Source organism: Electrophorus electricus, chromosome 5, assembly GCF_013358815.1.
Source record: "Electrophorus electricus isolate fEleEle1 chromosome 5, fEleEle1.pri, whole genome shotgun sequence".
Lineage (NCBI taxonomy): Eukaryota > Metazoa > Chordata > Actinopteri > Gymnotiformes > Gymnotidae > Electrophorus > Electrophorus electricus.
The window spans coordinates 26,642,972-26,656,602 of record NC_049539.1 but is presented as its reverse complement, the minus strand read 5'-3'; the positions used below and the strand labels follow the sequence as shown (position 1 = coordinate 26,656,602).

The window sequence follows — 13,631 nt, the reverse complement described above, 5'->3', positions numbered from 1 at the left end:
GTTGTGCCAACAAAGGAGAACATCTGAGAAATTTGGATGCTGTACTTAGAACACTGAAGGAAAGTGATCAGTGGCTGAAAAGCTAGTACCTCTTGCTTGAGAATGAAGTGCAGTATCTGGGACATGCAGTATCTGGGAAGTGCAGTATCTGGCACCCCTGGAGTTTAAGGTTAAGGCAATTGTGGAGGCTATTACTCTGGAACCCTCTAATGTAGAAGAGGTTAAGGCTTACCTAGGTCAATAAATGACTAAACCATTTTCTTCCAAACCTCTCCATACTGCCAGCACCACTGCACCGGTTGCTCCTTAAATATGAGAGATGGGCCTGGACCTCAAGTCAGGCAGATGCATTCCTAAGATCTAAAGATCTTCTGCAGTGCGCAAAAGTGTTGGTCCTAGACTTGGGGAAAAAAAGTTGCTTTTATCCTGTCATACCTCACAGTACCGAGTTTGGGTGGTGGTGCCGCACAAATTGAAGTGCTGAACCGAAAGACCTCTTGGATTTATGTTGAGAACATTGAAAGTTTCTGAAAAAAAGATATTCACAGCTGGATAGAGAAGGGATGGCTGTTGTCTTTGGGATCCAGAGGTTTCACAAATACCTCTATGGTCACACGTTCACATTTGATCTCTTTGTTCAACAAGATAAGTCTGGTGCCTCAGATGGTTTCCCCAAGACTTCAACTGGCTTCAGATGTGTTCTCCTGCTCAACTGAGGTCCAAGATCTGATGATGGACATAATGGAGGACACACCAGTAAACGTGACAAATTAAAAGGTGGACATGCAAAGATGGCCTGAGATCAAGAAAGAGGCCATGAGAACGGAAAATCCCCACCAAATACTACATTATTACTGTTATTAGTTACTCAAACTCAAGGATGCTTTACAGACAGATATCAGCTTTTACCATTACTCACACCGAAGAGAAGTGGCAGCCAGTTTATGCACAGCGTACTCTCACTCGGAAAGCACAGCCCCCTGGGGGACTGCACTGGGTGCAGGGGAAGGGAGGTTAAGACAGGACAGAGCACCAACCACAGGTCACATGCATATGTGACTATTTAGAGTGTCCAGTTAACCTAACCTGCATGTCTTTGGACTGTGGGAGGAAACATCAGACCACAGAGGAGAGCCACACAGACATAGGGAGAATGTGGAACCTCCACCCAGATATGGACTGGAACCCAAGATCCTAGTGCTGACACAAACATGGAACCTCCACCCAGATATGGACTGGAACCCAAGATCCTAGTGCTGACACAAACATGGAACCTCCACCCAGATATGGACTGGAGCCCAAGATCCTAGTGCTGACACAAACATGGAAACTCCACCCAGATAGGGACTCAAGCCAAAGACCAAAGCACTGAGAGGCAAACATGCTGCAGTTATACTCCTGGGAATGGCCTGAAAGTCCAGGGTCTCCTACTCACATTGACTATGTGGGGCCATTTATTGGCAAAATCTTCTTGTTGATTATCAATGCACATTCAAAGTAGATGGAGGTGTACCCTACTAACAACTCCACAACCAGCGTGACCATTTCTGTATTCATAGGTTACCACAAATGCTTGTGTCAGACAATGACAATTGTTTCACAAGCCATGGATTTCCCAAATTCAGGAGGCAGAACAGAACACAGAAATAATTCCCTCCCTCTTCTAATGGGCTGGCTGGACGACTAATTCAGGTGTTTCAGGAGAGGACAAGAACAATGCAAGGAGGTAGTATTGAAACACAAGTCTCATGGTTTCCATTCAGCTATCATATTACCCCGCAGGCCATGACAGGACTGTCACCAGCAGAGAGGTTGATGTCCAGAAAGTTAAGGTTCACTTTTGACATAATCAATCCAGACCTTAAATCCAAGATTCAGCAGAAACAAGTGAAACAGAAAGTAGATCATGACAAAACCATTACAGTCTGAAGCTTCGCTCCTGGAGATGTTGTTTTCCTTTGGATTTTCCAGTCTGGGACCAAAGCAGACCTGCTGTAACTGAGTCTATTTTTGGCCCTATTTTCTATACAGCGAGAGTGGAGAGCAGGCAGAAGATGAACAGAAATGTCGATAAATTCCAAACACACATGCTGAACCTGTGCCAAGCTTAGCTGGACTGTGGAGAGCAGCATGTGGAGTGGCAGGAAGGGCCTGGTATTTTCTCTTTACCAGGTTCTGTGGAGCACCCTCACCCAGAATGTCCTTCTGCTGTCGTGGCACAAGGCACAGTGATGAAGTTTCTCATCTCTCCCACTGTGCATCAGTCAACCCACGAGAAACATTCTCCACACCGCCCGAAGGAGCACGTTACACAGTAGTAAGATTTAGTTGTGAAAATGGTCAAAGAACATTCACATTGTAGGGGAACCTTACCCTTGTATGGGAACATTCCCGCTATAGGGGAACATTCCTGCTGTAGTGGTACATTCCCGCTATAGGGGAACATGCCCGCTGTAGGGGAAGTGCCCAGTAGCAGGGGGTTTGATGCGAATTCTTGGTCCTGTCTTGATGCGATTTCATGCTTTCACATGCATTTTTGATTTGCAATTACTTGGAATATCACAAATGTATTTGAAACTCCAAACTACAAAATTGTGGGGTTACAGAGAAATTACAGACAGATTTGATCCTGTTGTACCGAAACCTGTTGAGTGAAAAACAGACAAAGAAATGAACTCTGCATGCATCTATATAACTGCATTATGAGAAAAAATTACTTGATGTGGTTCTCTCTCCTACTGAAGAACTGAGAGAGAGATATACTGAAATACACTGAAATGGTGGGTAAATACAGAGGCTCGTGGGTCATTTCAGAGACTTGAGCTTGAAATGTACAATGAAAAAATATTTTGTGACAAGAGAGGAGGGTAAACGTGTTGACAGTGTGAATTTTCTTTTTCCCCAGAAATATTTCAAAACTGCTTCCAGAAATCTTTAGACATGTTTGGGTTCTATTTGATGTTAAAACGTGAAATGACAGCAAACTGAAACTGCGGCACGCAGTTTGCTCTGAAATTCTCACCACATCAACATCGGCACCTGAGTTTAGTCGGGAACATCCAGATCCAAAAAATCATTCCTGCTGAAATAGCATATGGCAGTCCCGCCGAGGAAGCTTTCCAAACACAGACGTGGCATAGGATTTCACTCACTGTACCAGTTATAGCGGCCTCGGGAAAACAAGTTTCTCTGAAACTTCGGTTAATGAGGAATTACCTAAGAATAACCCCATCCCAATAGGGACTGTGTAGTCTTGCTGTCAATGGAGAAGGACCCTGCATTGGAAATAGACTATTAGTCACCCGTTTTGCAAAGAGGTCAGCAAGAATAGTCGAGTTCTGTGTCACTTTCGCAACCTTGGCTGGTTTCTCTTGGCCAAGAGTCAGACAGTTTTAATGGCAACTCTCTCTAGTTTCTTTGCTTGACTTTACTGTTAACGTCCCTTGCTGGGACAGTGTCACATGCAGCTGTTACTGCACAAGTCAGGTTGGTATTTCATCATCGTCCACGTCATCACCTGAACGCCCCTCGCTTCTGTAAATCCGCCTGCCTGTCTCCACACCCCCATAGCCCTAGTGTGTGTGTGTGTGTGTGTGTGTGTGTGTGTGTGTGTGTGACTACAGAGACACCGAAGAATAATAAGGTTTCATAAACGAATGAATGAATATGTAGGGCATGAGGTACTTCTCCAATGATGCATTGTGTGTGTGTGTGTGTGTGTGTGTGTGTGTGTGTGTCAACGTGCTGATGCAGCATCCTCAGATGTGTAATGACCTCATCACACACTGCCACCCATCAGCACACCCTGGTACTTCAGTGCGAAAGGGCCGGCGGCCTGCGTGGTTTAATTAGGAGGGAGGATGCAGGGAACAAGGGAGACTCAACATGAGGGAAAACGAGAGGTAGAGAGGGAGGGTACGAGAAGGCTTCATTTGTCCTGCTCTCCATTATTGACAGGTCGGACCAAGCTGACGGGCTGATTACCATGTCATCACTACTGTCTCTTTAAACCATCTATCAAGAGGCCAGCAGCGACACAGCTGTGACCTCCACACACACACACACACACACACACACACACACACACACACACACCCCACAGAGAAATGATCTGGAACATGAACAAACACACAAATAAGCAAACTGAATTTGCACAACAAAGGATTATATTGCTACACCGTGTTTGTTTGCTCGTGTTACGTGTTATTCAGTATATTAAAACTACACCAGTGACTTAATGTGGAATGGTTGACGACTGGACTGCAATATTTGGACCTAAATGATATACACTGGATTGTTTGAATGAAAACACCCACAGAGCAAACACATGGCATGCTAACATTTGCATATTACAGCTCTTTTTTTTGCATATTACAGTGCTCTGTGATATCAGTATTGCAAAGACCAAACTGCCATAACAGTTACCAAATGACAGATTGTGCAGCCCCACTGTGCACTCACACACACCTGTGCAAACAACTAAATATGTACGTGCAAGCACGCACCCGTATGTACAAACTCACACAGAGTAGTGCAAGATAATTTACCTGCGGTGTTGTGTATCTTCGTGCTGGCACTGTGAATGGGAGGCTGGTTTTTTAATACCACGGTACCTTCTGACTACATCACAGCACAAATGAACCTAGTGGCACGAGTAACGAGCTCTGCCCATTTTTAGTGCTAGACTGCGTGATTGTTAAAATTGTCTCACTTAAAATTGTTATTATTGTGGTGACCGTTGTTGGCCAGAGGAGGATGGGGCACCCCTTTCGAGTCGTGGTTCCTCTCAAGGTTTCTTCCTCATGCTCAAGGGAGTTTGGCTTGCTCACTGGGGACTTGGACTTGGACATTTGTAAAGCTGCTTTGTTATAGCTGTTGTAAAATGCACTTTGATTTGATTTGACTGATGGAGGATCGTGCTCATACTTTGCGAGGTTATTGTGCTGTCCTGAGCCGGGCTCATTTGACACCTTTGTTTTCATATTATTCCATTCCATCTGGTTTTTAATCTGTTTGTGTGTTCAAGTCTTGTGTAAGGGAGATCGTAGCTGAAGTGGACTAATGGAAGAGAACACACAGCAGGTGAATGACTAAGCCCCGCCCCCCCCTTGGGATACTCCGGCAGGTCACGGAACCTCTTTCATCCTGATATCTGTTTAATCCTGCCCTCTCCCTCTCCCCGTATCCTACAGTGACTGGGCCCCTCCTCCCCACGTGTTATTGTTTGCAATACCACCACACCATGCTTTCCCACATCTCAGTGTCTAACCCACCACAGCTCCTGACCCTGCGTCCAAGCATCCTGCTGTTTCATATTCAGATTTAGATTCAGAAAACAATAAACTATACATATCACCAAAAAAAAAAGACTAAACATAGGTGAATTACTACATAACAGATGCAAACATGACACACCTTCAGGGTATCTTAAATTGGTGCTCTGAGATAAGTAACTGAATATAATTAGATTGAGATTGAAAATTGCCTGCTATAATTAGAGAAGCCTGTCCAGAGATTGATTGCGTAACTCAGAACATTGTATTATATTTGTTATTCCTTCCAGGTGAATAATCCTTAATATTTTTGCTTTTTAAGTTTGCTTTTATTGTATGTAATATTAAAAGTAATCAAAGATTCAGTTAATGACTTATAAATGGCAATGAAATTATATGCAAGAAATGTAACTTATTTGCAATAAATTTAACTTCCTTATTAACAAAAGTTGTGGTTTGCCCTTTTGGCAATAGCATCTGTATGGTTGGAGCAGGCGAGGTGTGAGTTCATCTGCGGATGCTTGACCTTCCTTCCTTTACACTGCAGTCATTTAAAAAGGAACTCGAGGTGCCACAACATCAGTGTGGGATTCACATTTAAAATACCAGCTGCTTCAACTGCTAGAAGCCAACAAGAGTCGAGCTGTTTCACAACCTTGCACAATGAATTCAGCCTCAAATTTCACCTGCTGTGGGTCCAATTTGTCCTCTGTGTCTGCGTGTGCCTCCTGGCAAGACACTCGCTCTGTGCAACACAAATGTCACAGTCTCACTGTTTACTGCTTCGCTGCGTCTGGCCCCGCCTCCCTGCCGCCTGCCATTTGCTGCTCTGCCAAGCCTGGCCCCGCCCCCCTACAGCCTGCTGTTTACGGTTTCACAGTCTCAGATGTTGGGCAAGGCATCCATTTTTCTCTTTATATTGTCGAGAGTTGAGGGAAACATATCGGACCAGGTGGGGGGTTGGTAATATCATCGCTCAGTCTGCTGATGAGAGTCATTGTGTCCGTGTAGTTGTATAGTGTGGCCAGCCTGCTATGCTGCGGTCGAGCTACACTGTCTCTAACCAAGATCCACACCCTGAATGTTGTATCTCACTTTCACCTCATACTAACCGACTGTCAGAACAGGCTATTGTTCATTCCATAGGGCAGCCAATGTTTTGCATATCCTGCAAATGCCCTGTCGAACCAACCATAGAGTTAAAATGGCACTAGTATAGAACAGGCAATGCTGTAGCTATGCTCATGTGCACAAATCCCCCTTTAATGCACCCTCCTAGCTCCCCAGACTGGAGAGAAGCCTATTAGGGTATGCTTTCATGTTTCACTTTGATTGATCCAGCTTGAGGCACCTGGTACCCCTCTCTAGCCCAAAGAAAGTCGCCCAGGGATAGAGCCTCAGGACGGGTGTTTTATCACCAGATCCTGTCCCTCATCTACTGGGTCATGACGCCCTGTCGTACCCATAAGGCAGTAAAGGAAGCTCCCAGCATACAAATACATATGAAGGCATGCAAGCTTCGAACACGAGGCGGCATGACGGACATGTGTATGCATATCAGCTGTGTATATGGAGCGGGGGAGTCTTTTGTGTCAGGTGCCGTAACGAATTGGAATGTCGGTGGGGTGGGGGTGGGGTGGTGCTGCGAGGCCTCTTATTCGGACCTGGAGTGGGGAACAGACCGCACCTCAGCGGCAGCATAGGGAAGCATATGGCCAGTCCTGGAGAGGAAACTTTGCCGACGTCAGTTTGGCCATGGGGCGCAGGACAGGAGAAGAATGTCCAGAGGAACATGGTGGGAGGCTGAGGGATGGAGGATTAAGAGGGGAGGGGAGGAGAGGGGAGAGGAGGAGGGATGAGGGGAGGTCTGTGAAGAGAGGACATCAATTGATTTCAGCCACACAGTCCAAAGCCATTCATGTTATTATACAAGGTTTTTCTCTGGGCTCCTTTATTGCATAGGTAATTTGAATTATTGACTATATGTGCTATCTCAGTGAACCATGGTAGCAGGGGAACACATGGGCGGTGAGTCAAGCAGCACCAAAGTAGGGGGTGTGATCTTGAAGACTCAACCAAAGGGGATTCATCAGGTTACAAATTCGCAGTTAAACCTTTATGAATGATTCACACCTACATCACAAAGCTCGTTGAGGTCAGTCACTCGCTGGAGGCTGGAGGTGTGAACTGATGGCAGAAAAATAGTTATGATGCCATATACGGAAAACAAACCATACTGGTTGAAGGTGTTCCAGATTTTAAGGCACTGCCTTGACTTAATGTACTTGCCCATCCGATAAAAGGGAAACCTTCACAGACACAAAGCAGCGCGAAACAAAGTTTGTTTGCTCGTTTACCAGCTTTGCGCTGTGTGTTTAAGTACAGGTCTTCATCCAGCTAGCCTGGCCTCACCAAAAGACACCCACTTAGTTGCCCAGCAAACAGAACGGCAGTGCACTCCTTCCTCCCTCTTCCATGAGCCGACGATCGCGGACAGATGGACAGAGGACGAAACGCCGCACTTCTGGCTCCGGCCGGAGCGGACGCGCGCGAAACAACAGCAGCGGCATGAATAGAATGGTCTGGGCGCAGCTGAGCTGGTGGGCAGGTGGCGAGCGGATCTGCTTAGCTGCGGCTCCTGCGTCATCGCCTCACTTTAATTCGGTTACGAGGGGCAGCGTCAGCCAGGTCGATCCACTTTCCCTCGAGTGATTACCTATTCACTTCACAGTGAGTGAGAGCGTTCTGTCAGGGGGTGGGGGTTGGGGTGGTGTCTCCGAGCCAGGTTTAGCCATACGGTGGGCGGACCCTCCAGAGCAGAAGGGCTCTTAGTGGCAGGGCTCTGCTTAATATTCGGTGCTTAGGAAATGAAGGAATGCTGATTGCATTAACATGTCCTCAAGGGCTTGGGGCAAGTTGCCTGTTTTGCACTCCTCAAAGAGCCGTCATTGAGCTGGAGCTTTCTGACGACAGGGGTCATATCTGTAATACAGTCCATGTTCCACTCGAGAGGTGGCTGCTTCTGCTTAAGAGACACGCCAGCGCTTGTTTGTGGACTACTGTACATTTGCAGCACATGTGCAGCACATCTTGCACATCTGCAAGTCCATGGTCACCCAAGCAGGGCCCTCGAGCGGCTTGTTTTGGCTCCTTTTGGCTCGTCTGGCTCATTTTGGTTTGCGGCGTAAGCTGACCTAACTTAGCATCCATTCCTACTGCTTAGTATGGAACGGTCTGACCGCTCGCCCCGGCAGCCATTTTTCAGGAGTCCACAAACAGATGACATCCGCAGATTTGTAAGGGTGATGAGCTGCAGTCCTCGCTGAGATGAGAGTCATATGTCGCGCTCAGAAATGCAAGCGTGTGCACGCCTGCAGCTCATGCATATTAATGAGCACTGGGCCGACATGACTGCTTTGCACGAAGCAGGTAACGCAAGGACCTGAATTTGTCATATATAACAGTAATGCGCAAACTGTGTTCAAGACAGGGCCACCTGTGTAACAGGCTGTCCGCCTGGTCCCACCCAGCCAGACCTCGTAACCTACACCCAACCGGGCACTAAATTAGTGATGAGGCTGTTGAGTGGGAGTTAGAGACTCTCTGTCGTAGGTGCAAATTTCACTTTCCTCTGGCCTGAGGGACGTGGAAGTGCATGGAATGGAAGCTGGGTGTCTGGGGGAAGGGTCAGGCTGATTCTGTCCAGAACTGTCTTTTATTGACTGTCTGCTGCCCTTCGGGGTCTGGCATTTTAAAGCGGGGGACATAATAGACTGAGATGACTTTCAGGAGGCACCTACCACTAGTGCAAAGGATAAACAGTGCACCATTCTCTCTTCCACCCCTCTCTCTCCCTCCCTCTCTCTCTCTCTCTCTCTAGCTCTGTCTTGTTGTATCAAGTGAATGGAAGGCCACAGACAGAGTTCTTTAAATGTCATATGAAGCACTAATGCCCTACTTCATTGTTTCACACCTTTTGATGTATATTTATGTGTCCTCTGGGGAAAACAGCTGTCTAAAAGTGCTTGGGCTAGATACGGTAATTAAAACTCTTTGATTTACTTTTAATGTCACCGAGGCTATCAAACACAGAATCACTTTAATTATATCTTCAGAGCCACTATTTGGACTTCTTATTTAAACCTACTTTAACTACACGTAAATTGCCATAGTGCCTAATCTACCCCATTCCAGCTCCTGGGCAGATCTAGCTGGTCCACATTTTTGATTCCAGTGTGCCTGATCCAAGATACCAAGGGCACTATGCCTTAGACATTAATGTGTCAGTGCAATCCCAAAATTACAACACACATGTCCCCTGTAAGTAAAGTGAACACTGCCCTGGCTTCAGTAACCATAGTGACCCAGAATCCATTAAGAAGATGTGCCTAGCAATGCTAAGCTGTTTGTAACAGGCCTAAGGGGCATCGTCAACTGCATCACATCATGTGATGCAAGACTACAGAGATGATGCTCAGTGTTTCAGTAGAATAACAATGATCTGGGTTTTAATAAACCCAGCCAAAAAGAAGCTACATTGGTAATCCCTTTTCATGGGATAATTAATTCAGCAAGTGGTACATCCTTGATCCATTTCCAAAAGTATACAAACACCCTAAATCATTGGAAGTATTGCTGAAAGGCACAGGTAGAATTAAGGTAGCCTTTCCAGTGGTCAGATCTGTCCTGCAGCTCAACTGTGACCATTGCCCTAATTACCTTTATTTTCTGTGTGCAGGTTTTATCTTACTCCACTGCAGTTTGCTTCTCCCTCATTATCACTGCATCATTCATAGGCTGTACTATGACTCACACCACAAACAGAATCTTACTTCAGTCACTCCCCATGTCTGAGCTGAAGGTCGGTGCACCCTTGAGCAGCCGAATGGTCACTTTTGATGTTTACGAGAATCTGCAAAATGACAGCTGAGAGCCACAGTTTACCTGGAGACAGGCCTATCTCAGGTGCTGCAGCAGCACACGTGGGCCTTCGTTGCGGAAATTTCAAGCGCGCGTCCATAACCGCGTAACTCCGTAACCCTTCGGCATCTCATTCCTGTACAAGGAGCCATTTCCCCATGTCTCTCTCTCTGTCTGTGTCACTGTCTGTCTGTCTCTCTCTCTCTCTCTCTCTCTCTCTCTCTCTCTCTCTCTCTCTCTCTCTCTCTCTCTCTCTCTCTCTCTCTCTCTCTCTCTCTCTCTCTCTCTCTCTCTCTCTCTCTGTCTGCTGTGGCCTGTCATTAGGCCAGGCTAATGAACTGGGGCCTCTTGCTAAGCATAAGGGACATCCGCTGTGACATCACTCAGCCCTTATGGGCAGTCAATTAACTCCCAGCTACTGTGAGCTCTGCAGGGGAAGTGTGCAGGGGCAGAACTGAGCCCATTTGTGCATGATAAGAAGGTTGAAAAGGAAGGAGATTGGAACTGGTAGCTAATGGAAGAAGGAGAGTGACCCAGTGCTGCAGTTCAGACAGAGGAAACAGCCAAAACTGAGGCATTTGCCGTGGTATCCAGTTTGGATTTCTTGTTAATGGGACAGCTTGTGGCAAAGTGTGATGACATGGACAGAAGTAAACAACTGATAATTGGAATGACAGAAGCAAACACATCATTAGATAATAAATACTGTCCAGCTATTAAAAATTCTTACCTTCCATCTGCGATCAGTTTATTAGGTACACCTGACTGACTACATGCCCAAAAGTATGTGGACAATATATGGAATGTTCATTCATCTTTTGGAATGACCTCAAACATCTGCGAGCAGGATGTCATCCAAAAACAGTTTGTGACCTCACAAATGCTCTTATGACTGAATGGGCATGAATTCCCATAGACACTCCAAAATCTTCCTAGACCAAGGGAGGCCATTATAGCGACAAATGAAGGGCAACTCAATATTAATGCCCTTGGTTTTGGAATGTGGTATCCAACAATCTCCTAAGTGTGATGGTCATGTGTTCAAATACTTTTAGCCATGTAGTATATGTGCATTTTATAGGGGTACAATTACACTGTTGTCTGTGTGTTTACATGCATGGGGTTTCTTTATCCCTTTCACGATTGGTTAGTTCCTGAGAACAGGACCGATGACAGTAATGACTAGATTGTGTGTGTGTGGCGTACCTAAAAAAACTGTAGGATGGGATTGAGGATGGTGAATGCAAATTGTTCATGGCAACAGAGGGGATGTCGATTCTTAACTCCACTCCTACAAAGTATTTCTAGAAATGAAGTGTGTGCTGAGTGTATATATTATATAGAAGATTTACTGTCATCTAATGTCGCTTTTTCTCTCTCTCTCTCTCTGTCTCCAGCTTAAAGAATCAGTTATGTGTCCAGTGAGGCCAAGGAGGAAAGAAAGAAGTTGATTGATGTCAAACAAGCTTTGATTAGCTTGCCCTGTTTTCTCAGCCCCCATCCCACCTTCCCACTTTCCTCTCCACCTCGTTGTTTCAGGAGACCATTTTTTTTAACAATCTTCACATTCCCTGGATTTGCAGGGGTTCTCATCATCTGCTGCTACTGCCCCTGTTCAGAAGTGTAATTTTGTCATGACTGAATGTTTGAGTAGCTGCCCCAGGTCTCTGCTCTGTGGGACAGAAATGGGGTACCACGGACAGCGCCACTTGCGCCCCCCCCCCCCCCCCTTTGCCCAGCTCTATTGGTAGCTCCATGGTAACCACACTTCATCATCTTGTCTTCTGATGGTCTTCTGTCACCTCTTAGTGGTATTTTTGTAGGTCGATAAACTGAATCTCACATCAAGTTCAGGTGTTTTGCATGACCAAAAAAAAAAAAATCATTCTTTAACCCAACTAAGCAATATCAAAAATCTGTCAAATTTTATCACTGATAAAATTATTTACTTGAAAATTTAGTTATTTGTGTATTTCTGCATATTACTCATGGGTTTATTGGCAAAGGCAGTTATCACTGGCTACTTTGATTGGATGTAATGTGTGGGCATATTAACAGGGTTCTAAAAACACAGGACTGTGTAGTATCTGACACACCTATAAAACAAAGGCCTACAGCAAATTTTGTTCCATCACATATTGAACTTGTTGCCAGCAAACACGTTACGTTTGAGGTTCAGTCTAGTTTTAAGTATCGCAAAGGTGTATTCATTTCATTCCCATCAGTGATTGTTACAAACTTGAAACTGATTTCCTTTCTGTGTGACTATGAAGTTGATAGGCATTAAAAGTAACTATAAAGTAATAACAGTTAGAACACACTGTCATTTTATAATGAGCAAACTAGATTATGCATTATTAGAAAAGAGTATTTATTTTTATTCTATCATGAAAGATGTGTCCATGCAGCCGAACTTATATGTTAAACACCTTAATATTTGCCTTGGTGTTTACACCTTTGTTCTTTTTTAACTGACCTTCATTTAATGAGTAACAGATATACTGTATCATATTGAGAGTTTGAAGAAGATTCATCTTCTCCGGGTTAAAATATATGTGTTTTAAATTCTGGTTACGCCTTTTTCAAACCCATCATGGAGCAGATATCACATATGAACTCCAGTCTTAGACCTAAGTGGATTTTCCATGATGAACCTTCATTGACAGTTTAATATTGATCTTGACTAAGAGGAAGCTGTCTCGAAAACTCAGCAGCCAGAAGCTAAGTGTACATAACGTTCGATATTAACTGATTCTGCGCACGAACAATTTGTCGGCATAACTCTCGACTTGCAAGACTGCTTTGCTGCTTTTGAAGTTCAAGTAGTCCAGTCTTCTCTCTGTTGCACTTAAACTGTGCGCGTGCGCGCGCACATTTGTGTGAGTTCCCTTTAAGAGAGCAGGCCACTTCTTCCTCTGAAAATGCACCCTCCTTGTGCTATGGTCCATGTGATCGACTGTAAATATGAATAAAACATACTTGCAACCGTCTGAAGTGGTCTAAGTGTATTTGGTCACAGAACAATGAATAACATCAATATATCACCCAATACTTCTGCAGTCTGTTGTTCCTTTGCTATTTCTACTTTGAGATGCAAACATTTTCAGTTGTAAAGAGAGGATTCAAGATTAAATTAAATATTTGAAAAAATAAATACGTGATTTCATAATGATTTCACCTCAGAAACTGGCTATAAACAGAAGAAATTTTTCAGCTTTCATCCTGTCAGTGGATTTCTGCTGTCCTTCAGTGCTGACACGAGGTCGCGTGGCCGCAGGTTAGCGTCTTCTGGTGCGGGTCTTGTTTTGCTATTTCACTGCATAATGACGCTCATCCGTCACAGGAAACACGTAGTCTCTATCAGGAAACACGTAGTCTCTATCAGGAAACACGTAGTCTCTATCAGGAAACGTAGTCTCTATCAGGAAACACGTAGTC

The 13,631-nt window shown here is 44.9% G+C and overlaps 1 protein-coding gene across 1 annotated transcript in view; it reads left to right on the top strand.

Moving 5' to 3' along the window:
- zmat4a (zinc finger, matrin-type 4a) overlaps nt 1-13,183 on the top strand; it is an 85,621-nt gene extending 72,438 nt beyond the window's left edge. Inside the window, exon 7 of the mRNA XM_035525872.1 lies at nt 11,591-13,183. Within this exon, the coding sequence (XP_035381765.1) occupies nt 11,591-11,618 (28 nt within the window). The 3' untranslated portion in view covers nt 11,619-13,183. The remainder of the gene's footprint in view (nt 1-11,590) is intronic.
- The last annotated feature ends 448 nt before the right edge of the window (nt 13,184-13,631 follow it).